The following is a 25,958-nucleotide window of genomic DNA, read 5'->3' as shown; positions in this document are numbered from 1 at the left end:
GCATTAATGGCACCTGCATACTGACAGCCAGAACTTTCTAAAAGTAGAATACAGGGAATATTTGGAATGGTATAAATAAAAGAGGCTAAAAACATTGTTATATTTCTGCAAACTTCTTGATCTAAAGGTCACTTCACTAGGCTTTACCAATATATCCGAAAGAAGCCATTTTTAGAAGAAACTAGTTAGAATGAAATCAATTGTTTGCCACCAAAGAATCTTTATTCACTGAGCTGAACACTAGAAATAACAATGATGTAAGGAAATGGACGCTATTCTATAAAATCAAATCCTTGGCTCTCAAGCACAAGTCTATGTAATTCATTCTAGGAAAACATAATGATCATTAAGCTCACGCCACAGTCTGAGGCTCCAATTCCAATATAATGGTGTTTGTTTTTTGCATCCACAACATTAAAGGCGATTCTTCAAATGCATTTGTCTTGGTGCTTCTGCATTTCACTCACCAGCCACTATGGATCCAAACCCCAGCTTGTTGTTGAGAATTAAATAAGGTTATGAACAAGCCCATTTAAGGAGACAATAGAGGGCAAAATATTATAATTGGAAGCAAGCCTGCCAGAGTTGGAATTGTTGCTGTCAATTTTGGGAAAAACTCTTCTTAGGTATATGCGGAACGCTGTCAGCTGCTGTCCTCAAAGCTGCCACTATTCCGGCAAGAATGAAAATGCATTGGGCTCATGGGATCAGACACGTAGCCTGCATCAGAAAAAAAAAGTTCAACTGTTACTTATTGGCCTTTCAGTCAATAGCACCATTTTTCTTAGCCAGGGCAATATAAAATTACCAGGTTGCTTCCCCAGGCTCAGACAAACAGAGATAGACTTGTTGGCAAGCAGGTGGATAAAAAACACAAGCAACAATTTAAAGGAATTCAGAGGGTGGAGGCAAAGAGAACAAAAGTGATAGATTTTGACAGGGACCTAAGCAGAGTCCAGGTAACATTTTGAATTTTGAATACAGATGAGTACAGCTCTGGACGGGAATATATCACGATAGCTAAATGCAATTATATTAATGTTAGGCAAATCTAAGTTTAAATCCTAGGTTTCACCACTGTTGGTGGTTCTGTGCCTTTTTAAACTTCCCCTTTCTAAGACTTAATATTTTCATCCATATGTGGGAGAAAAAATATAACTGATAAGTTGGTTATGTTACACTAGACAGCGTGATGACTGTCAACATTCAATGCTAAAGAAATGATCGCTTAGAAAGAAAGTGGGAGAAAAAAAGAGAAAAGGAAAGAATCATTTTCTACAATTGGTTGACTTCAGTTATTTATTAATTTATTGTTAAATATTAATTTATTTTTTGAGGGGTTGGATGTTGGGCCATAACTGGTGGTGCTCAGGAGTTACTCCTGGTTCTGTTCAGGAAATCACTCTTGGCAGGCTCAGGGTACCGTATGGAATACTGAGGATTGAACAGAATTCCATCACCGGTCAGCCAGCTGCATGCAAGCAAATGCCCTACTGCTGTACTATTGCTCTGGTCCCTATTTTATTATTTTATTTTAGCTTTGTAAAGAGCCTAAATATTAATTGGAAATTAAGTCTTCTATCTCAATAGAGTGGCAGTGAATGCTCCTTGAAGGAAAAGCCTTGGGTATGCTGAGTCTGGAGCTAATAATTTAGATTTCATCTGCTGTTCTAAATAACGCTAGGACATATGTGGGGAAGCAGTTACACTTTCACTCTGGGCAAGGAAACCATTCATTGCTTCTGTGAAAATGGGCACATTTGTCAATTGCTATTGCTGCATTTGCTCCATTTTGATAGCTGAGTTGTCAGAACTAACTCAGGCATCTACATTTTCTAGACATCTAGCAATATGCAGTTGAATAGGTGGATTTATTTTCATAAGAAAAGTCTCTGTCAGAATCTCTTAGGCAGCACATAAACCCTTTTGAAAGGCAATACCACTGCTGTCAGTGATGCTGCTGGCTATGGTTATCTCTCATCACTCCAATATGGTGGGCCCTGGAAATCTGTGGTGGAAGGAAGCAAATGTGTGGAAGCAGGAATCAAACCACTAATTTTAATTTTAAGAGGACCAAATTAAATGTTCATCCTAGTAAAAAAAAATTTTTTTTTCAAACAACCTAAAGCAGCAACTTCATTCTAGGCATGGATAGATACACTAATAAACTTTCAATCTCTTTACAATGACCAAACTTTGAATGCACCACATGCAATTTTACACATCTTTCTTGTTACAAGCCTTTTCCCCCAAAGACTTCTTTTATACAGTCTGGTGGTCTCTCCTTTGGGAATGAGTACCAAAATCAGCAGAGCCTGGATGCTGACACTGATTCCTGATGCTGTGGTTGCCAGAATTGGAGTACAGATGGATTAAAGGACAGTCACAGTACTCACTACGAGGAGGATTCAGATAAAAACTGATCACAGACTTTATAAAAAAGACTAAATAATGTCTGCACATTGTGTTATTTTGGGGGTGAAAGGTCTTCAGTTCAGAGAAAATGTCTAAGCGCTTAATATTGTCTTTATTCTTTAGACCTATTTTTTGGAGTGCGGAAAAATAGCTTTTAAGGCATGGTTATATCATAATTGATTTAGAAAATGCAAATGGGGGGAAGATAAAGGATTCTTTCTTATCTGATGTGATAATCTGTCTGACAGTTAATAAACTATATCTTCTTTGTCTAAAGACATTCCAACTCACAGTCACCCTACTGTTTTCTACTACTATTCTAGCTTTGCATAATAGAACCAAATATTTGTATTCCTGGACCACTTCTGACTTACATTTCCATCCTAAAGAATTCTACTCTAAGCCATATTTCTTTTATTATTTTTTGTTTTTGTTTTCTGGGCCACACCTGGTGATGCTTAGGGGTTTACTCCTGGCTATGCGCTCAGAAATCACTCCTGGCTTGGGGGAACATATGGGACTCCAGGGGGATTGAATTGCAGTCCATCCTAGGTAGCGCCAGCAAGGCAAATGTCTTACTGCTCCAGCCCCTAAGCCCTATTTCTTTAAGAAATATATGGTTAAAGAAATCTTTCATCTCAAATCTTCACGATGAAAATAAAGATTTCTGGTCATAGCACATATTTCAAAGGTTGTCCTGTTCTTTGGGATTGTATGGTCACATCTATATAGACTTGAGAAAATGATATTATATCTATAAAAAATGTGATGATGTGATACTTAAAGCACATTTCTCTGTTGCTGGACTGACCAATTATCAGCCGTAAAGCTGCTGATAAAAAGCATTCAGCTGTATTTGGATATGTCATTACAAGTCAAGAGCCAAGTTTTTTTTAATGTTTTCCTGTACTTAGTCTACAGCTATGCAGAATATTTTCTCCTTAGTTTTTTTAAAGATCTTATAATGCCCTAGGTAATAGTACTATACAAAGTGCCTTGGTGAAGATTCCAAAGTTTTAGTTTGGCCTCTAGGATCTATTGCCAATTAAATCAGAGAAACAGGAGCACAGCATTCAATTTATTCTTTCCCAAACCCAGTTAATGTAATAAATCTGATCTCTTTAGCAGACACATATTTTTCAGCCCTTCTCAATGTCTACAGAAGTTACCATAAATAAATGAGTCCATTGAGTCAACATTCAAATTAAATATAGAGCATCTCAGGCTTAGAAATTGGGGGAAGGACATCATATGCCTAGCAAATTAATATGGAAGCTGAAGAAAAGGGTAATTGTCCATCTACTGGATTCCAAGGATCTATAACAACTTCGTTAATCATTTAAAAAAAGCTTTATAAATTCTTCTAAAGTGATGCTGTGTGAATGAGTCTCATCAGTGGTATCTTTACAACTTCTTTTGCTTTTTGAGGGAATGTCTGGGTTTATACGTTACACTTATCCTTTGTACTTGATAAGGGTGGGGCAAGCTTTCCCCCAGCAATAATTAATTAGTGATAATTTATTTCTTGTTTTTCTATTTCCCAGTTTTATATACATAGAATGGAAATTAGAGGTAAAAGATGAAAATAAAGTACTTAAAATTTTGAGAATACAGATAATATTTTTGTGAGACAAGCTTAATTCATGTACATAATACACTCCATATACTCACACATCTACTCACTTATTCATATACTTAAACACACGTTCATCATTATTTGTAAAGATAAAGGCAGAGTATACAAGATTTAAGATCAAAATATACTTTCAAAATATTTTAAACAGGTTTAATTTCTAGTTATTTCAAACTATCCTTTTCCTTCATTAGCCAATAAATATTACTTTCTTAGAGGTTACAGTATAAAGCATCTGTTTTCTTACCATATTTGTCAATGGATGAGAACTGAAGACTCTTCATCTCCTCCAATGACAGGTCTTGGGAGGAACTTTTTTCAGTACTGAAAACATTTTGAGAAACACAGTTTACACAGAAGTAGTTTACTAATAACATTAATATTAAAAATACAACTCATTTTTTTTCAGAATAGATCCCAGAGAATGATAAAGTGATAGGAATATTTTATTATACAAGTGACCTGGCAGAGAAGCATATAGAATTATTTGAAATTGTCAGAGCTAGATGTAAGTTACCTCTTTCAGGTAGATAAGAACTCCTAACAACTTTGGGCATAAAAACCTTTCAGACTTATTTGTTGACTTAAAAAATGGGAAAGTTTATAAGTAAATTTCAGTTTGCTGTGGTAGGTATAATATATAATCAAAAGGAGACTTATGTAAAGAATATTGGCTAAAATACTCACAAGTTTTACTTTAAAGGAAATAGGGAACACCATACTATTATCTTATTAGCAATTTATATAAATCAAACATATCCTACAAGGTTTTATCAAATATTAATATCATTATAATGTACTATAAGAAATGGTAAAAGTATTGTGAGACAAAATATTAATCTATAAGCATTCCATTTAATTAGTATCATTTGCTTCCTATTTATTATTTATCTCACTCTGTAGTTAATAAAACCATTGCTGAGTATAGGATGTGTGTGAATCAAATGAAAGAGCACATGCCTGGTTCATATATGAGACCCTGGGTTTGATTCCAGGAACCACTTAACCCCTTGAACATCACTGGTTATGGTTTCCTAAACACCAGCAGTAGCACCAACAACAGTAACAAATGAAACTGAAACCAGTAATCTGTTACAAATGTTTGGCAATGACATCCTTTAGTTGCCAAAATCAATATGCATGTCCACTATTCATATTTGAGATTTTCCTAAAACTTTATTAATCTTTAATTGTGCTTTTTGTTGGTTTGTTGGAGGGTCACACTCAGTGGAGCTCTGGCTTTACACTCAGAAATCACTCCTGCAGGTTCAGGGGACTATATGGGATGCTTGGGGTGCCAGGAATCAAAGCAAACCCCTAATCACTGTACTATCACCACACACCTTACGAATCCTTTTCTTTTTCCCAAGCACCTTTAGCATTTATACTGGAGTTTTTTTCTTTCTACTTCATATCAAAACTCTCACCCTCTTTATTATGTAATTCCACCTGTCAGTTATATATCTGTGTCAACTTCTATGCATGATTTTCATCAACAAAATATATATTTTACTCACCTTTTCAAACTTTAGCATCCTTAAAGAGGCTATTCAAGTTATTTCCCTACTATCCTTCCACACACTCTGTCTACTGCAGAAATCACAATTTTACCATCTCCAAGCTAGTTCTTTCCATCTCAAATACTGATACCATATCATTCATAACTATCAAAAATTATTTGAGTCACCTTTCATTACTTTAATTTTTCTCACATCTCACAGCAAATTTAAATATTAATACCTCTACCTCTGATATATAATCAAAATTATCCAATATATAGGTCATATAATTCATTTCTTATCTGAATCTTTGTACTTTATCTTTAATTAACTTTTTAATTAAAGAACTGATTTACAAATTTATTAATAGTTGTGTTTTAGGCATATAATATTCTATCAGTAATCCCACCACAAACTTCAACTCTCCACCAAAGACCCCTTGTTCACTTTCGCCTCCACCTCCAAGAATCTACCTGCCACTTTTACAGCAAGCAACATTTAAAAGTTTGGTGATTTTTTTTCTTGTAAAGTTTCATCAGTGCCTAGTAGATTTTGGATATTAGCCCCTTCTCTGATGAATATTGGGTGAATAGTTTCTCCCACTGGTGGGTGGCTCTTGTATCCTGGGCACTATTTCCTTTGAGGTGCAGAAGATTCTCAGCTTAATATAGTTCCATCTTTTTATCTCTGCTTCCACTTGTTTGGAGAGTGCTGTTTCCTTCTTAAAGATGCCTTCAGTCTCGATGTCATGGAGTGTTTTACCTACGTGTCATTTTATATACCTTTATGGTTTCAGGTCTGATATCAAGGTCTTTAATCCATTTGGATTTGACCTTGTGGTGTTAGCTGGGGGTTTGAGTTTGCTTTTTTGCAAGTGAATAACCAGTTGTGCCAACACCACTTGTTGAAGAGGATTTCCTTGCTTCATTTAGGATTTCTTGCTCCTTCATCAAAAACTAGGTGATTGTATGTCTGAGGAGCATTCTCTGAGTACTCAATCCTGTTCCATTTATCTGATGGTCTGTCTTTATTTCAATACCATGCTGTTTTGATAACTATTGCTTTGCAGTACAGTTTAAAATTGGGGGAAGTAATGCCTTCCATATTCCTTTTTCCAAGGATTGCTTTAGCTATTCGAGGGTGTTTATTGTTACAAATGAATTTCAGAATGTTTGATCCACTTCTTTCAAGAATGTCATGGATATCTTTAGAGGGATCACATTAAACATCTAATCCTATCAAAAAAATGGGGAGAAGAAATGAACAGACAGTTTGACAAAGAAGAAATACAAATGGCCAAAAGGCACATAAAAATGCTCCACATCACTAATCATCAGAAAGATGAAATTCAAAACAACTATGGGTCCCATCTCACACCGCAGAGATTAGCACACATCACAAATAATGAGAACAAGCAGTGCTGGCGGGGATGTGGAGAAAGAAGAATTCTCTTTTACTTCTGGTGGGAATGCCTTCTAGTCCAACCTTTATGGAAAGCGATATGAAGATTCCTCCAAAAAACTGGAAATTGAGCTACCATACGATCCAGCTATCCCACTCCTAGGGATATACCCGGGGAACACAAAAATACAACACAAAAATTCCTTCTTCACACCTATATTCCTTGCAGCGCTATTTACAATAGCCAGACTCTGGAAACAACCAAGATTTCCTTCAACAGATGAATGGCTAAAGAAACTGTGGTACATATGCACAATGAAATATTATGCAGCTGTCAGGAGAGATGAAGTCATGACATTTTCCTATACATGATGTACATAGAATCTATTATACTGAGTGAAATAAGTCAGCAGGAAAGAGATAGATGCAGAATAGTCGCCCTCATTTATGGGTTTTAAGAAAAATATAAAACATTTTTACAATAATTCACAGAGACAAAAGAGAGGAGGGCTGGAAGGTTCAGCTCACCACACGAAGCTCACAAAAAGAAGTGATTGAGTACAGTTAGAGAAATAACTACACTGAGAACTATCCTAACAATGTGAATGAATGAGGGAAGTAGAAAACCTGTCTCGAGTGCAGGTGGGGGTGGGGTGGGGTAGAGGGAGATTTGGGATATTGGTGATAGGAATGTTGTACTGGTAAAGGGGGGTGTTCTTTACATGACTGAAACCCAACTACAATCGTATTTGTAATCAAGGTGTTTAAATAAGGATATTAAAAAAGAGTTTGGTGATTGTAATTTGGATCTTGTGTTTTCAGTATTGTGTGTGTTGAGTCTGCTTTGGGTATTAGCACTATATCACTCTCCCACTTTACTGGTATACCAGAGGGCCTGATTTCTGTTTCATGTAACCATCAATCCATGTTTTGCTATGTACTTCATGTTGAAGTTCTTTTGGTTTTTTGTTTTTTTTTTTTCTTTTTCTTTTTCTCTCTCTTCCTTTTTTGTTTTGTTTTGTTTTGTTTTTGTTTTTTGGGCCACACCAGGTGACTCTCAGAAGCTACTCCTGGCTATGCACTCAGGTATTGCTTCTGGGTTGGGGGACCATTAGGATGCTGGGAGACCAAACCATGGTCCATTCTACATTAGCACGTGCAAGGCAAATGCCCTACTGCTTAAGCCATCACTTGGTTTCTGAACCATCTTTTCCAGTTTATAGATTTTGATTTTGTTAACTCTGCCTGTAATGTTCTTCTTATTGAGCTCTAATCCCATTCTGTTCAACTCTTTTACTTCATGACTGACTTCTCTGTCCATGAGACCTTGGCTTGAATGTCAGGAAAATCCTCAAGAGGGTATTCCCTGACCACCATTACAGAGGTTATTTTTGGGCTTATAGTCACTTCTGCAATATCATGTTACTCTACTTATTTTTAGAATTATATAATAATCTTGTTTATTTACCAACTTCCTTATCTACTATCCATTTTTATTTCATGTTAGGATTGGAGAGGTTTTATGTAATTTATTTCATTATTTCTCACTGTTTCCTTAATACTTGGGACAAAGTTGGCACAAAGTTTTCCCTAACAATTTTTTTTGAATTATTTAATTAATTGATAGAACCTTTTAATTATCTTCTTACCTTCTAGTCACCTAATTTTCTGTCCCATAGATCTTTTACTGAGATAAATCTTGCCAGGATTTTCCCATTTCCTGGTAAGATGTCTAGAGAGTATATTCTAAATTCTGGCATACAATTTTTCTTGCATCCCAAGTGTGACTTTTATTCTAAAATTCCTCAATTTCTAAATATAATTCTGGTTTCTGGTTTTTGGGCCACACCTGGTGATGCTCAGGGGTTAATCCTGGCTATGTGCTCAGAAATCACTCCTGGCTTGGGGACCATATGGGATACTGGGGCATTGTCCTACGTCAGCTGTGTGCAGGCAAATGCCCTACCACAGTGCCACTGCTCCAGCCCCTCTCAATATATATATTTTCCAAAGTCAAGTCAACTACTAGACTTCAGATATTTCCAACATTTCTAAACCCTTCTTTCTTCAAGGTTGTGACTGGGGCTCTTTGCACTTTTTGACTCTGTTGACAACTTAATGGCCCTTGTCAGAAATCAGGATGCTGTTATAGTTAAAATGGGTGTTCTTGTAAACTATCCCTTGAATTTGAATCTCCACTCCATTACTTACTTGCCTTGTGCCCTTTGGTAAATTATTTAACTGTGCAGTGTCTTAGGTTATGTAACTATAAAGTATATAGTTTGTAAGATTAAGCCTATAAATAAAAGAATATGTTTAAAGCACTTTGAGTAGTGTTGACATTAAGTTATGCAATCAGAATATGTTACTGAACCAAGATCCAATCCATAGAGAGTATTAAATCAAAGCCTTTTCAGAAACCATTAGTCAGAATTAACCTCTTCCTCTCCCCCACTCCTGCTTTCTATTCCTATTGCTTTATTATATTCTGCCTTGTGTTGATATCTTTTTTACGCTAGTGAACATCACTAATAAGAATGCTCCCAGATCTTGGAATCTTGCTTCTTTTATGGAAATACCACAGGGCTTAGCTGCTCCTTTACAAATAGTTGAAATAACAAAAATATGGTTAAGTAATGTGATGATTAAATACATTTTTAGATAACTTAGTCTTTCTAAAGCAAACATCAGCTCTCTGATTGATTCACTAAGCTGCCTTTAAAAGCACTGTATGTTTGGTTTCACTTTTCTTTCTTTCTTTTGTAGAAAAAGTAAAATGTTTAATTTTTTCCATTAATTTTAAGATTTATAAATTTTTATATTAGTTTTATAATTATATAATAGTGATATTTGGATTTTGATAAACAAGCTCCTTACAAATTTTTTTCTTCCTGTACTCTACCCTTGTGGCCTCACTTTTCTAACCTATAAATTGGAGATATTTTTTTCTGAGTGAAAAGCAATGATTAAACACAAGAAAAAACGTATTGACTTAAAGTGGAACATGGTGTGATCTTTATCAGCATTAATGGCATGCTGCACTCTGTTCTGGTCAATAGAATGTCATTCAAGATATTTTTCAAAATAAAATTTATCCTGCAATGCATCTATGCTCTATAGCACTCTGGCTCCTTTTAAGAATTGCACTATATGCAGCAGTGTTGGCAATAACAAGACAATAGGTGTTAAATATTTTATCATCCAAAAAACGATCTAGTTTCCTATGAATAAAAGCCCATCTCCAAGCTGACTTATTTATTTAGTTGCTGAAAGCAATTTGCGTCAGGGAACTTAACCTTCCTGCCCAAGAGATGCCACATAGGCTGACTCTGGATGCTGGTCTAGGATGACAGACAGATGGAAATTAAGCACACCCAAGTCAAAGAAAACAGAAGAAACCAGACCCTGATCAATGAAGCTTGGTGTCCTCAACCCATGTGCATTCAGACTTCAAGAGGACTTTCACAGAACCCCAGCTTTTAAGAGACACATCAGGGCCACTTTGCTGATGTGAATAGTGAATAAAGACAAGGCATTTCCAGGGATGCAGCTACCACAAGAATTCAGTAAAAGTAAATGTGAACTAATAACAGGTAAGATAAACACTTAATTTTAAGTATTGCAATACTACTGGTCAATCAAGAAGCTTCCTTTATGTTCAAATAATGATGTTTATCATATATAAAATGTATTAATAAAAATATATAGAAAATTTTAGGTATAATTTTATTTTAAAGTTTAGCTTCACACCAAAGACTATTATGTCTGGCTTGTTGCTTGGCGATGACACTTGGTGATGCTCAAGAAACCATACAGTGCCAGGAGACAAATACAGGCCTCTAGCATGCTGCATGCACACCAATCCTTTGAGTTATTCCCCTAATCCTTCATGTATACTTTTAATAGAACAGAATTAAAGTTTCCTTTATAAAAAAGAGAGTAAGGTGGTTTTTATGGGACCCTTTTAAAGTACCTCTATATTGATGGTTGTAGTAAAATTGTCTAAACCATTTTAGACTGAATAATACATATCAGGTCTGTAATATATATATGTGTGTATATGTGTATGTGTGCAAAGATGGACAATTATATGCTATTTTTTCTCACAAAGGTGAATTGACTATTGAACAACTTGTCAAGAATGAAAAACTGAACCAAAATTTAAGTGATATTTCTGCTTCTCACACTATGCTTTATGGGCATACTTTTTCTTGTATATTATCTCAATTAGACTTCTTCATATTCAAATACAGAGTATATAATTTGTATTTCTCTAAATGCATGCAGTTCCTCTATAGTGTATCAATACAATCTGTTATATCTGCCTGTAATTACATAATCTGAGAATTAACTCATAGAATCTGAGCACAAAATATAAGGAAGACATTCAAAAGTAAAATATAAAGCTATCTTGACAGAAATGATCAAATATAATGATGATCATGACAAATACATAAAACTAAAATATTCTTTAATGATAGGTGAATTGATATGCACACAAGATTACAGGAGAAAATGACTAGTTTAAGCAAAATATGTCCAAACACAGTTTCAGTTTTCTATAGCAGGTATAACTTAAAGTCTATACGCTAACTAGTTATGTAAATTCTAACAAAGTTTCAGAAAGGAATATTAAAATGTGGTTTTTATGTTTACACCAAAATACTGATTACTAGAAGCTACTATGGATTCTGTAAGAAAATTTATGCTAGGTTTACTTTATTTCAGTGAGAGGCTAACTTTAAAGAGAGAATCCAGAAGTTAGGACTTATCTGGATTCCTACAAACATTTAATAGATAGATATTTATGCTTTTTGACAGGTAGATTGGATTAATACTAGTTAAATATAATAGATTAATAATGATTTTAGGTAGGTAACAGTTCTAATATGGTAAAATTGAACCTGGGCTTAATTAAATTAAAATTCTATTTTGTTTTGTTTGTTTTGGGCTATCTATACCCAGCAGTGCTTAGGGCATACTCCTGGCTTTCTGCTCAGGGAATCACTCCTAGCAGGCTTGGGAATCATATGGGTTGCTGAAATCAAATCCACACCAAGTGCAAGTACCCTATCCACTGTACTATCATTTTGGGGCCCCACAAAACACCTTGTTTTATTTAAGTTATCATTGCCCCCAAAAAATGATTGATTTTTTTTTTTTTTGAGAAGGGGTACTAATCCATTTTCTGATAGCATTTAGTGCTGGACAGGTTTTCAGTTGTCAATAAAGATCTCAGGTCATTCTTTTTATAAAAAAAAATCTATGATTCCTTAGAATCATGATTCTTTATAATACATTGGTGAGTTATGTACACTTTGAAAGTTAGCTTTGATGTGTTGGAAAGGCTTAGTGAGATTACACAATTCGCAGGAAGTTAGAAGATTTTAATCTTCCTTATCTGAAGTGCCTGACATTTGGCCAGGATTGAATGCACGATTTTCAAGTTCATGCCATAGAATTCCTGCAACAATACAGCTAAAATTCAAGGTTAAATTTGTAGCTTTTTAGCTACATACATTTTATTTGAAATAGTAACTGAACCATGCTATTTGCCTGAAGGAACCATCTTCTTTTAGTGCTGTATTTCAAAGGAATAACCATGCTGCCATGTAAGATGAAGCAAAGTGTGGTGAAAGCACTTTCACACAAGCCCATCATTAAGAAATTGAGTGACAGGTTGTGTAAGAGGGTGCCAGAAAATTTAGAGCTGCTTCACAAAAGTTTTTTTATCAGATAATTTGTAGAATATTCATGTTTCAATGCCCAAGGCAGGTAACCCAAAAGCGTCATGTCATCTCTTAATCCAAAAGATATATGGTGAAGCAAAACCCAGGAGGAAATAAGGATAATAATGTTGCAAGAGATTCATAGGAATTCTAGAGCTATATTTCCAGAGTAGTAAAAGCAGAAAATGCCACATGAACCCAAATGGTCAAATTTAGAGTTTCAAAGGAGCCAGTATTGTGGCTTCCAAGAGATAGCCTGCCAAGTGCTCTGGGTATTGGATCGATGAATCATGGTTTTGGCTTTAGGACTGCATGAATTCTCAGAATATTTTCTAGTGCCATAATTGCTTCTGACTGAATTACATTACAAAGGAGATTTCAAATGGTCACAGAGTCCAAAAGAAACCATTTTTATCATATCTTCCAAGTGTGACTTTAGCGGAACAGGGAACTTTGATTTGGACAAAAACATGGCATATGTAAACTAGTATAAGTGATTTTTGAAAGCGAGAATAAAATTAATACTTCAAACAAAAACAAAAATACATATAATACAATATAATATAATATAACTCCTATAAGAATGATATAGGTTTTAAGATTGCACATTCTTTACTATTATTGGTTAGCTTCAAGAATTTTTACAAGGGAAGAGAAGAAAAAATAATTTTAAAAAACTAGCTGGAAGAGAATACAGTGGGTAAGGTGTTTGCCTTACACATTGCTGACCCAGGTTTGATCCTCATAGGGTTCCCACAGGCTGCCACGAATGATTCCTGAGTGCAGTCCAAGGAACATCCCCTGAGCATTGCTTGGTCTGACCCCCAAACAAAACAAAAATAAAGACTATTTACAAAACCTTTGTAAAATGTCTGAGAGGCATTAATTATTTTGTTATTTTTTACAATATGATTAATAGTGGTTACCCATGGACATAATTCTAACACCACACACATTACTAGTGTACACTTCTCCCTTTCCCAAGGACCAGTTCTCTTACCCTTCTCAACTGTCTGGGTCAGTTTCCCTGTTACTTTCCCATTGAATCTTGTTGCTACTTTGTACTGTATCTTTAAGAAAACATTACTGGGGCCAGAACAATAGTACAACAGGTAAGGGTATTTTCCCTACACATAGGTGGTCCAGGTTCAATACCCAGCACCCCATATGATTCCCTGAGCATCACCAAAAGTGATCCGAGTCCAAAACCTGTGCCAGTATTAAGTCCTGAGCACTGATAAGTGTGGCTCTCAAACAAAACAAAGCAAACACACACACACACACACACACACACACACAAGAAAGACATTAATTTTTACCTCTTCTATGCATATGGGATGTTAGGTTTATAATATTTGAATAACCTACATAAACTCAACAGAACTATAAAGGGACAGAACCAAAACTTGAATTAAACATCTTTAGACTTCTAGCTCTTGTTTTTCTTTCTAAAAACATTCTATTTAAGAGTAGCACATGTCAAACTACTGACCAGTTACCATTTGGGAAGCTCACTGAATTAATCATGAATTATAGAGCTTTGGACTCTATATAAAGATGGTCATTAAATTCCCTATAGAAAAACATCCCTCCTCATTATAGAGAAAATAGAACCAGTTTTCTTGTGTCTTGCTTTGAAAAAAAATAAGACACACATGCTAATCTTTCTAAATGAAATGTTTATGACTCTTCCAACTCTGATCTGGTATAAGATCTTCTAAACTGCATGTGTAGATTTATCTTCTACAATACAGCTCTGGCTATGTAGAAAACTATTGGTTTACTAGAGTGATTAAAGACTTCGGGAAAATTTCTATTCCATTTAAACTGATCCAATTAATTTTTATTCAACTGAACATGTCCTCAAGCTACTTGTATCTTGGAATATTTAGACATTTGGACAGTGCATAAGGAAAGATCATCCAAGGCACGACATCTTTGTAAATATGCTTTGAGGTTTATTGGATCTTTTAGCCATCTGTCATGATTATGTTAACTATGTAAAAATATTAGCAGGGGGATAAATGTCATATATATGCTTATCCCCTTTCCTAAGAGGTATATATCCAAATTAGGAATTATTTCTTCCATACAAAAGAAAACACACACAGGTAAGATTTCATAAGGTTTCAGTTACTTGGCATTAATCCAGGGGACTATTACAAAAAAAGACATTGGGGAAACAGCTTGCTAAAATTCCTAATAAAGGTATTTACACAAGGAAATAAATGTCTTGCCATAGAAAAGGCTACCAGAGTCATCTGGCTGTTTCTTTTGGCATTTGGCTGAAAACAAATAGATCTATTTAAAACAGAACTGTCAGAAGGGATAAATGCCTTTCTGCACTTTGCAGTGTCTTTCTTTGCAGCCCACCTTTTCTCTGGCATAAAGAGAAAGCCGGCATCTCTAATAGAAATGGGATCACCTTTGGCCTTATTTTGAAATAGTCCAGTCAGAGTCTTTTGAATAAGCATTTCTTAATTTATCAGCTAAGTTCAACATATTTATTTATTCATGATTTCATCCGGCTATTTTCAAAACATTATTTTGTCTTTGTCAATATTCCCTACTTGATGCCCTAAATTAAAACAAATTTATTGCTCCCATTATAGTGAGTGTGCAATGGCCAAAGAATTTAATGGGGCCAGAGGTCAGTGAAAAATATCTCTTTCACGAAAATCAAACTCATCAGCTTTCTCTCATTGGCAAGTGTCCCTAGGCTGTAAAAAGACTTAAAGACTTGGCAATGGGTCATGGCTCTTTTTGAGCCATTAGGCAAATATCCAAGGTCTCAGCTCCCCCATTTTTAAAGAAAAAGACAATTAGGTGAAGAATTATGAATAAGGGAAAATGCAGCTAGAACTTTAAGTGTGTGTTAATTCATTGATGGCTCATAAATTGTTAATGTCCTCAACAGTAACCTAATAGTACCACCCCCTCTCAATTTACCTAAGACTAAGCAGGTATAAATGAAGCAATTGTATAATCTAGTTAAAGATGGACTTTGCATTAATTGATTGCTAAAGCTGCGGAACATCCTGTGAATACAGAATATTTTTTTCTTACCCTTCATCATCTTCTGAACTATCAACCAAAATTTAAAAACATGAAAACATTTTAAAATTTAAAACTACAAGGTAATATCTGGCATGATTTACCACCATAATATTACACTTTTTCTCTTTGTAATTAATCAATGTTTCTTGTGAAGGTACTTTGGAACTATATAAATATTCTGTATTTCAACTATATTTTAGTATCTTCATTTATTTATATATTGATTTATTGTCAAAGGATTATAATTTTAGTATCATTATGTATTTTGATGCCCCAATTTTATTATCGTTGTCAAATAGGTGCCACTAAACTGTCACTTTGACACATGTCCATCTTCCTTTGAGCATTTCTTATTTTTCAGTGAAAGAATATGCCACATACTTTTTTATATACTTCTTGAACCCAAAATACCATTTTTCAAAAATGCAGTTGTTCTTCTTTTTATTTGTTTGATTTTTTAATAAATAATACTCAGAATGCAGTATCTAAATATGTGATATACTTCTATATCTTCATTTTAAATTCAACATTACAGGGTTCATTTTTAGTTCTTTCCTTTCCATATATGTATTGAATTTTCTTTTTTGATAGTAAGAAACCCAATATTCATTGTCTTTAACATATTTAGTTATTCCACACATTTTTATATGCACAAATTTCTATTACAGTCATATTTCAATCATCAATATACAGAGAGACACCCTCTCTTACTCTAATTTGGTCTACATTCTCCATCTAATTTCCTCTTCGCCCTCTGCATCTTGACATCCTGATTTTAGTGATTCCTTGAATGCTTTCCCCAAGTAGACATTCCTTAAATGCTTACTCTGGGCCTCAACTCTAAGGACTGAGGTGTGTTTTGTGATGCCATTCTCACAATCTTGGGTTCCAATCTCTGACATGGGGTGACTATCCTCACTTTATCCTCCCTTCAACCCTCATTATCTAGATTCTTTGTAGCAGGCAACTTCCTGTCAGATGTCCTCAATGTGCATGAAATCACAATGACTACCACCTTCCTACATGAAACATCCTTTTCACTGTACTGGCTGCAACACCTCTTTTTTTAATTGCCCCTTCAAAAATATACTCTTTCCTCTGATTGGATTCTCTTGGCAGGTTGCTTCCTAATGGACACCTTCCTTAGTAAGTCTGGGCTCTCACGTCTTATTTGGGAAGTACCTAATTACATCGAAAGAGTTTTGGTCTTCTGTTACCTTGAGACAAATAGTTGCCACTCTCCACTCATACCCTTGACAGATATTATCCCTACTGTGGACTCAGACATCCAAGTCTGAGTTAGGGACAATGAACATTCATTATGGACAATAAACTTGATTAGCACTGTCTAATGGCTTTTGAATAAAATCATTCTGGAAGACAAAGGAAGAGTAACAGGATGAACTTTAAAAATGTTAATCAGATCATGTCATATCTCAGGTTAAAATCCCTCAAAGATTCTCAATAAATGTAGGGCAACATCTTGCTGCCCTGTCCTGTCTGATGAGAACTTTCTCTTCTTGTGACTCTCTACCTTGGATTTCATCATGAACCATTCATTTTCCTCTCTTGGCCTCCAATCTGCTGTCTACCACAGTCATTTTCTTATTCTCTTCATTTTTCTTTATGAATGCTGTACTTGCTTTCTAACTCTGCATAATACTGTTCACTAAGACAGAAGTGCTTTGTGGATATAATCATTCCATCTACACTCTTTCCAGTCACTCTTTATCCCATCATGCTTTCAATAATCTTATGTCACCTATCATGGTCTTCAATTTCTTCTGCATTTACTTAATGTCACCTGTATAAACAAGTAAAGTACTCCGCTTATATACCTTGAGCAACTTAGAAAGTAACCATTTCTATACATGTTCATGTCCTTCTATGTTTCTATGTCCATAAAGAAGAAAAGAAGAGCTAATATTTTTTTCCCACTCACAAAAACGACTTTCAATAATGAGAAGCAAGAAAAATTAGATAAATATATCAGCTTCTTGTTCCTCACTGGAAATATTTTGAGTTATGCTCTGAATTTTCAGAGATTATATCATACTTAGTATAACTAAATGTGCCAACTAGTTGTTCACAAGAGTGACTTATTCATTAACACATTCCTTATTTGTTTTGTTTTATTTCTTTTTATTTTCCCCAAGTAGTGCTCAATCCTTTTGTTGATTCTCAGCAAACTGGGCCCATAGTTCAATAAAAGGGCCTGAATCTATGGTGCTGTTTAGCCCTCTCTAGGCCATGCATGTAATTCTGAGGGGTCTCTAGATCTGCAGCTGACATTGCTTAGGGGACTTTGTGGCTCCATGAATCAAAGTAGAGTTGGCTTTATGCAAACCATTCATCTAAACCTCTTTACTGTACCTCTGGCAGACAATATCCATAAGTTTCCTTCAGGATTGTTCTTGAGACCATATCTCAGAAAAGTTGTTTTCACTCAGATTCTTTTTTTTTTCTTTTAGAGATAAAAGTAATTTTTATTTTTTTGCAGATGATATGATACTATATTTATTTTTTCTCATACCCCAGTTTGTGAAGTCTCCTTAATATCTGCCTTTTGAATCTTTTAATAATATCTTTATTTAAGCACCATGATTACAAGCATGTTTGTAGTTGGGTTTCAATCATAAAAAGAACACCTCCCCCCATTTACCAATGAAACATTCCCACCACCAAAGCTCCTCAACTCCCTTTTCCCCAACCCCCTGCCTGTATTTGAGACCAGCAAGCTATTTCTATCACTTACTACTATTGTCCTGATAGTTATTAGTGTAGTTATTTTTCTGACAGCACTCACCACTCTTTGTGGTAATCTTCATTTCATGGGCCAGTCCTTCTAGACCTCCCTCATCTCTGTTGTTCCTAGGTATTATTACCATACTGTCTTTTATTTTTTTTAAATCCCACAGATGAGTGAGACTATTCTATATCTGTCTCTCTCCCTCAAAGTATAGTTGTTATGGTTTAGTGTGTTGACCTTGCTGAGCTTGGAGGCCACATTCCTGCAGCTGATGTTTCTGTAGGGGCCATGTGGTTTTGAAAAATGAACTTAAGGGCTCATACATGGTAGGCATACATCTATCTCTCACCATTCCCCCAGCCAGGAAAATTGTAGTCCTATTTTTATCTTACATAAAAAAAATTTGAGACTTTGAAAGGTTGAAAAATTCATGCACTCTGTACATGGTAAAAATGGAATCTAAAGACTATCTGAGCCTTTTGGGGGAGAGTGTTAGGCCATACCCTCAGTACTCAGGGGTTATTTCTGGCTTCATGTTCAAGAATCACTCCTGACATGAGCTTAAGATTTTAACCATTACTTTTAAAAATGGCTACTGTATAACAAGGTGGAAGAAGGCGGGTGAGATTTGACCTGGGAGCATGAGGGAGTGTGTTTTGACACTTTGATTAAAGTGAAGTGAGGTAACTGTCAATAAGATCATAAATAAAACCATCATTGCAAATCTTAACTATAATACATTTTTTTTATAAAAAAAAATCACAAAACCAATTTTACTAGTGATAGATAAAAGTAGCAACTAGATAGGAGCCTACAGAGCAGTACATATTCTTTTCCCCTTTGGCTTTTGAAAAGTTCAAAAGCCATCTTTGTTGATTTTACACCCCTGGGCTCCATTGTGAGAATTCATATCCCCACAAGAAATTCCTTTGTTCTTTATGTCAGGCCAGTTTGAATGAGAAGATTTAAAAAACTTCCTAAACTCTTTGAACATGCAGAACATTGATCTCACAAACCATTTTAAACACCCTAAGGAGTTTACAAAATTATAGATAATATTCTTTTGCTGTTGTTTGTTTCTGTTTTAAGTACTTAATCCTCTGGGACCCTTTGCCTCATCACACACTAGCACTTTTCTAACCTACTCTATGTATTCTCTGCTGTCAGATCTTGATGTTAAAAACAATGGAATTATATTCCTAGGGGTTCTTGTTCTTCAATGAAAAGCTGGTTTTTTGGCCAGTAATATGGGGACTCTAACCCCACTCTGGGGTAACATGCTGGGATTCCTTGAATCCTAGGCAGCCCAGTGTGGGACATTTTCTGTTAAGTCAAGCCTTGCTTCTGCCTCCTGTGCTGAGGAGATCTTTGACTCTGGTTCAGAGATTTGCAGATCTTCTGCACAGCTCAGCCTTTATGGTCTTTTATGTACTGGCGTTTATTTTGTTTTGATACAAGGCAAGCTCAGTTACATACTTCTTCACTAAAAGTAGTATAACTCTTTTGCTTTATATTTTTCTCTGCAATCCAAGCATTTCTGGCACGGCAGAGCATGTGATCTCCACATATATTTAAAAAATGAGTTCGGTTACTGGTTCCTTCTCTGGTTTCATATGTTAACCCCAGTGCTCTCTGTAGGTTGATGAAGTAATTAGGTGCACAATATTTGAGTCAATGAGAGTCAGGATTTTAGTTCTATCATTTCATTTCCTAAGTATCTAGAACAAGTGACTTAACCTTCTGATGCCTTGGTTGCTCTTCTGTATAATGAAGGTGATTATAGTATCCATCATACACTCAAGAACTATATGTGGATTATGATGACATGAAAATAATGTATGTAGAGGAATCTCTAACATATATTTTTCTCTTTCTTATTACTAAATTATGCCAATAGCATTCTTTCCTTTTATGCTTTTGAATAATGACACTCATCTTTCATAACTCAGATTCCTCTTCCCTGATTCATATATAGGTTCCTTTTTTTGTATGTTGGATTTTTGGGAAGAAGGAAGGTGTTGATTGGGCCACATGCAGCTATGCTCAGATCTTAATCCTGGCTCTATACTCAAAGTGGTAATTAATGAACTATATCTGGTGCTGGAATGAAACTCAAGTCAGTAGTATGCAAGGCAAGGAACTTTACTTCTCTAATATCTCTGTCCTATTTTTGAATTTTTGTTTGTTTGCTTATTTTTCTTTTTTTCTTTGGGGGGGGGGGTTGAAGGGATTGGGACACAATCAATTTTGCTCAGGATTTTTCCTGACTATGTGATCAGGTATTGTTTCTGGTGGAATTTAGGAGTCTATATGTGATGTTGGGGATTGAACTCGGGTCTGCAGCATGCCAGACAAGTGCCTTCCCAAATGGCTCCATTTGTAAGTTCTTTTTCTCCTAGTGCACAGCTTGCATAAAGTATTTAGTCAGTAATTGAATGACAGGAGGTTTAAAAGAGCAAATAGAGCAATCTTCTCAGAGTCATAAAAATTTTCCCCTCACTACCTCTCTTCACACAGGCAGGAACTACAAGAATTACCTCAATTTCATTCAGTGGGTGATTTTGAAATAATTTTTCATCATGTGTATTAGAGACCTTTAACTGTTATCATATTTTTTATGGCCCCTGCTCTTTTTGATATGTGCCAGAGTTAATGGTGTGAGATGATATTGTTGTTTTGATTTGCATCTCCCTGATGATTAATGATGTGAAGAATTTTTTCTTTTTTAGTTTTTGGGCCACATCTGGTGGCACTCAGAAGTTACTTCTGGCTATGCACTCAGAAATTGCTCTTGGCTTGGAGACCATATTGGGTGCTGGGGATCAAACTGCAGTTCATTCTTGGTTAGGGTGTGCAAGGCAAAAACCCTACCACTTGCACCACCATTCTGGACCCTGATGTGGAAAAAAATGTAAAGTACCTTTGTCCTATCTCTATTTCATCCTGAGGAAGCATATATTTATCTCTTCTCAATTTTTAATGGAGTTAGTTTTTTTTTTCTTTTTAAACTATACTTCTGCCCTATACTGCTTAGATATTAATCCCAATATCAAATGAGTATTAGGTGAATAGTTTTTCCCATTCCATGGACTGTCTTTGTATCCTAGTCAACATTTCCTTTGAAGGGCAGAAGTACCCAAGTGCTAAGAATAGATGAGTGGATGAAGAACTGTGGAACACTGTTACAATAAAATACTACACAACTATTGATAAAATGAAGTAATAAAATTGGTCTATAAATGAATGGATATGGAAAGTAATATGCTGAGTGAAATGAGTCAGAGGGTGAAGGATAGACATAGGATGATCAGACTCATTCATGGACCAGTCGATGGTAGGAAGCTTGACATACAAAAAACAAGGAGCGAGTTGGGCAAAAAGGGAACACTATGGCAATGTCTGGAAATGATTTCTTGGGACAAGGTGCTGAAAGGCAATAAACTGATATGCATGATACCCCTTCAGTAAAAAAGAACAAAAAAACCATTAAATGGAAAAAAAGAAAGAAAAAAAAAAGCTGTCTGCCAGAGAGGTATGCAGAGGAGAGGGCGGGAGAAAAACTGGGGACATTGGTGGAGAGAAATGTGCACTGAAGGGTGCTATATATTGTATGACTGAAATTCCATTATGAAAATTAAAATAAAATAAAGTAAAACAAAGCAGCCTTATCATGTCACTTCTCTCCTCCATTTCCTTAAAGTGGCGTCTACCAAGCTCAGTATATATTTATGTCCTCCCAAGTTTGCATTCCTTAGTGATTTGGCCCTCATTGACTGTTCTGCTTTGTTTCTATTTACTCTTCCCTAAAAATATTGAGCTATTTCTGGCTTCTTGACTTTCTCCTAAATTCACTATTTCCTAAGTTCCTAAGGTGGATCTGATCCCACCTTGGGAAATTTGTACTTACTTTTTTCATATTTTGGAATGTTTTTCCCCAGGACTTTAATTTTCTTGTTCACTTTGTTTATTTCTTTATCAATTTTGATCTTCTAAGAAAGGTCATCCTCCTTTTATATCTTCTTTAAATTTCATATACTTCCATGTTTTTACTCACTAATTGCCCACCTCTACGTTAATATGCTACAAAATTTACTTTAAAAATTTTTCAGAATCTCTTCTTCCATCAGGACATAAGATCTATGAGGAAAGGAATTATTTTGTTTAGTTAGCTAATTTAGCTGCAGAGCCTATTATTATGACCAATTTGGTAAATGAATGAATCAAAATGAATGTCCATAGATCTTAGATGTGGGAAAAATGAAAACTTCTATTAGATTTATCCTGAAAAATACTAATGTGGTCATTTCTTAAAATATTTCCTAGTGTAATTTTAGAATAGAAAGGGGTTGTATGGAGGCCATGCAATCAGCGATGAATTGGCCCTATCACAACTATGGTCATAGCTAGTAGGCCTAGAAATCAGTCATGGTGTCCATACAATGCCAGATACAGAGGCTCTATCCTCACTGTTGGAAAATGCAGCACCCTTTAAGCTAGGCAGCCCCAAAAGGCATCCCTTTGCATGTTTCTACAAACAACTGAGCATAGCAGAGGTGAGACTGTTAAAATGCCTAGTAGACTCTTTTAAAATACTATTAACACATAATTGCTGTGTGTTTTAAATACTCGTTGCATGAAAGATTTCAGTGGAGTTTTTGTGGCCATGGCCATTAAAAATTTACTTAATCTGTTGTTGGCTGACCACCTTAGGCAGTTGCCACACTAAAATCTGGCAAACAAAGCAAAACCCAAAAAATATTTTTTTCTCTGTCAAAAGCAAGAACTTTACATTCACCTGTCCTTTGATGCTACAGTTTGTCAGAATTGCTTTGCTCTCTTTAGGCAGTGAAACTAAAAACATAAACAAATGTAAATATCACATTCACAATTTATGTTTTCACAAGGTTGTAATTTTCACAGAAGTATCAATGGGGATAATGTCTATAAAAACACTTTTTGAAATTATGTAAGAGCTTTCAGAGCAATATTTTAATTTAATTTACCCAGCAGTCATGTGAGATAGCTATTTTAATTGCCATATTTATAATATACTTATTATCATAGGGTGCTAATAATAATCAGATTTTTATTTTTAATGAAAACACTGAAGGGAAGAAAAGAATGGAAGTTGATTTCCTTGATATGACCAGCCTAAAAGCGGAGAGCAAGAAAATGCCAATGACTATTATTTTTCTTCTCAATGGTGGAATGACTTGTGATCTGCCTCAGAGAAGTAAACATCTAGGTTTCTACTTCACATTAGTAATATACATTTTTCAATATCTAGTGAATAACTGGACTTGGAATTGAAAATTTTGGGCTTCTGGTCATGAACATCTTGAGGCTTTGAGATCACACAGTGCTGAATTTTATCTTTGCTCTTCTAATCTTGAATTCCTTCTATAAGGGGAAATTCCCTTCAAGTTTCCACTAATGTCAAGGGTTAAGGTAAAAAAAATGACAGAAAAAATTTTTGAACCTAAAAAGAATCTAGATTTGAAGCACAACATCCATATTCCAATCAGATATGAATAATATTGCTTCGTTAGATTGGAATTAAATATACATAGATGTTAGGACTAGAAAAAATAGCTGCTTACAAATAAATATTTTAAATATGAGAAGAAAGGATATATATTTTTTTCTTTTCCATGTTGCACTTTTAATGACAATATCCTCCACAATAAGATTTTTATATGGTTTGGGGTAAATTTGTTATGCAACTCCCACTGCAAATATCCTCAAATACCACTCTGAAAGCTTACCCTTTGGTCTACCTTTTAATATGAGACAAGAAGCTGAAAGGAAACTTTCTGGAGAATGGGTAATTCTGCAGCATATATTCCCATCAGAATGGCTAGAAGATGCTCCCCTTATTTATGTGCATTTGCTACAGCTGCCTCCTTTGGGTTCTGGCTCTTACTAAATGCAAGCAGCAGCCCATTCTCTGAACTACCTAAATGTCATGCTTTGAGGCCCTTGAGTCCACAGCTATCTATTTGTGTCTGGCCTCAATTCATCAAGGGCCTGAATGCTTCACCTGCTATGTTAAGTTTCCAAAAGATGTAAAAGAAAAGAATAATCCTTCACTGGCACTCAGCATGGGATAGCTGGAAAAGGAAGAGGGTAGGAAATAAAGCAGATAATTACATGCTTCAACCTATTTTTGGAAGAATATTGATATGCTCTTTTATCTGCAAGTTTTGCTCTACTGTATCTAGATATCTGGTCTGGAGATAAACAATTTCATTATACACACAATTACACAATTACCTTGGATATTGACAAGAAGTTATTACTAATGACATGAAGGACATAATGAGTAGTTCAGGACTAAATTTAAAGAAATATTACCATGTTCTCAAGAATTAAAGCCCTTCAGAATATACTTATTCTAGAAGACTATAAAGATACACTACCTGGGGCTAGAGCAGTGGTGCAAGTGGTAGGGCATCTGCCTTGCACATACTAACCTAGGATAGATGGAGGTCTGATCTCCCAGCATCCCATATGGTTCCCCAAGCCAGGAACAATTTTTGAGTGCATAGCCAGTAATAACCCCTGAATGTCACCAGGTGTGTTCCAAAAACCAAAAAAAAATACACTAACCTGTTTATTTGTGTATTTCTTATCAGAATTTGTCATGCTTCACTGAAATGGCTTCTTCACCAGCTCAATAAAGATTGGACACATTTTCTGAACTCCATATCTCCCTATCTAAAAGCAGTAGGCCCTAACCAATTATTTACTAAACAGAAGAAAGAAGAAAGACAAAACAAATAGGGCTTTTGGAAAGTTGTAGCCCATAATATAGGATATTTGTACATGTAAAGGTAGAAATTCACTGACTAGAAAATATACTTCATAATATAGTAACATTTACTGAGTAGACACTGCATCAGACAGTATTTTAAGGGACTTACATAAGTTGTTCCATATAATTCTCACAATAGTCAGAGAGTTAGTACTGGTATCTCCCCAAATTTTAGAGATAAGAAATCAAATAGAAAGAGGCTAATTAACTTAACCAACATTAGCCATGGGAAGGCCAATACAGAATACAACCCAGCAGTCCAACAAGACTAGTATGCTTTTAATGACTACTATATACATCTCTATGTCTATCGTAATTGCACTTTGGCAAAATCCCACAGTGATGGAACATGACATGCAAAAAATGTTCTGAAGTTTGATCTGGAGGTTGAGCTACTGCCCAAACAAAAGTACCTGTAAGAACGCTTGACAATACCTGTAAGTCAGAATCTGTTCTCATAAATGGGATCATGACATGGTCAGGGAACAGAACATGGGGGTGGTTCAAACTTTTATCTTTTTTCAAAAAAAATTTAGGCACTGTATTTTACACTGTCACTAATAGGGTTTTTTGTGGGAATATCTACTGGTTTAGACTTTTGGGAAGACAGTGAGGTTACTTTAAAAATAATGTAGCTTTGAACTTCACATTACTCAGCAAT

The 25,958-nt window shown here is 35.3% G+C and overlaps 1 protein-coding gene across 1 annotated transcript in view; it reads right to left on the bottom strand.

Annotated features, from left to right (window-relative positions):
* Positions 1-643: 643 nt before the first annotated feature.
* Positions 644-25,958, bottom strand: part of TNNI3K (TNNI3 interacting kinase) — a 307,398-nt gene continuing 282,083 nt past the window's right edge. Inside the window, exons 24-25 of the mRNA XM_049772005.1 lie at positions 4,296-4,372; positions 644-720 (exon numbers count right to left, since the gene is read on the bottom strand). Coding sequence (XP_049627962.1) covers positions 644-720; positions 4,296-4,372 — 154 coding nt within the window. The remainder of the gene's footprint in view (positions 721-4,295; positions 4,373-25,958) is intronic.

Source organism: Suncus etruscus, chromosome 4 (genome assembly GCF_024139225.1).
Source record: "Suncus etruscus isolate mSunEtr1 chromosome 4, mSunEtr1.pri.cur, whole genome shotgun sequence".
In the NCBI taxonomy this organism is placed as follows: Eukaryota; Metazoa; Chordata; class Mammalia; order Eulipotyphla; family Soricidae; genus Suncus; species Suncus etruscus.
This window is presented reverse-complemented; position numbering and strand designations above follow the sequence as displayed.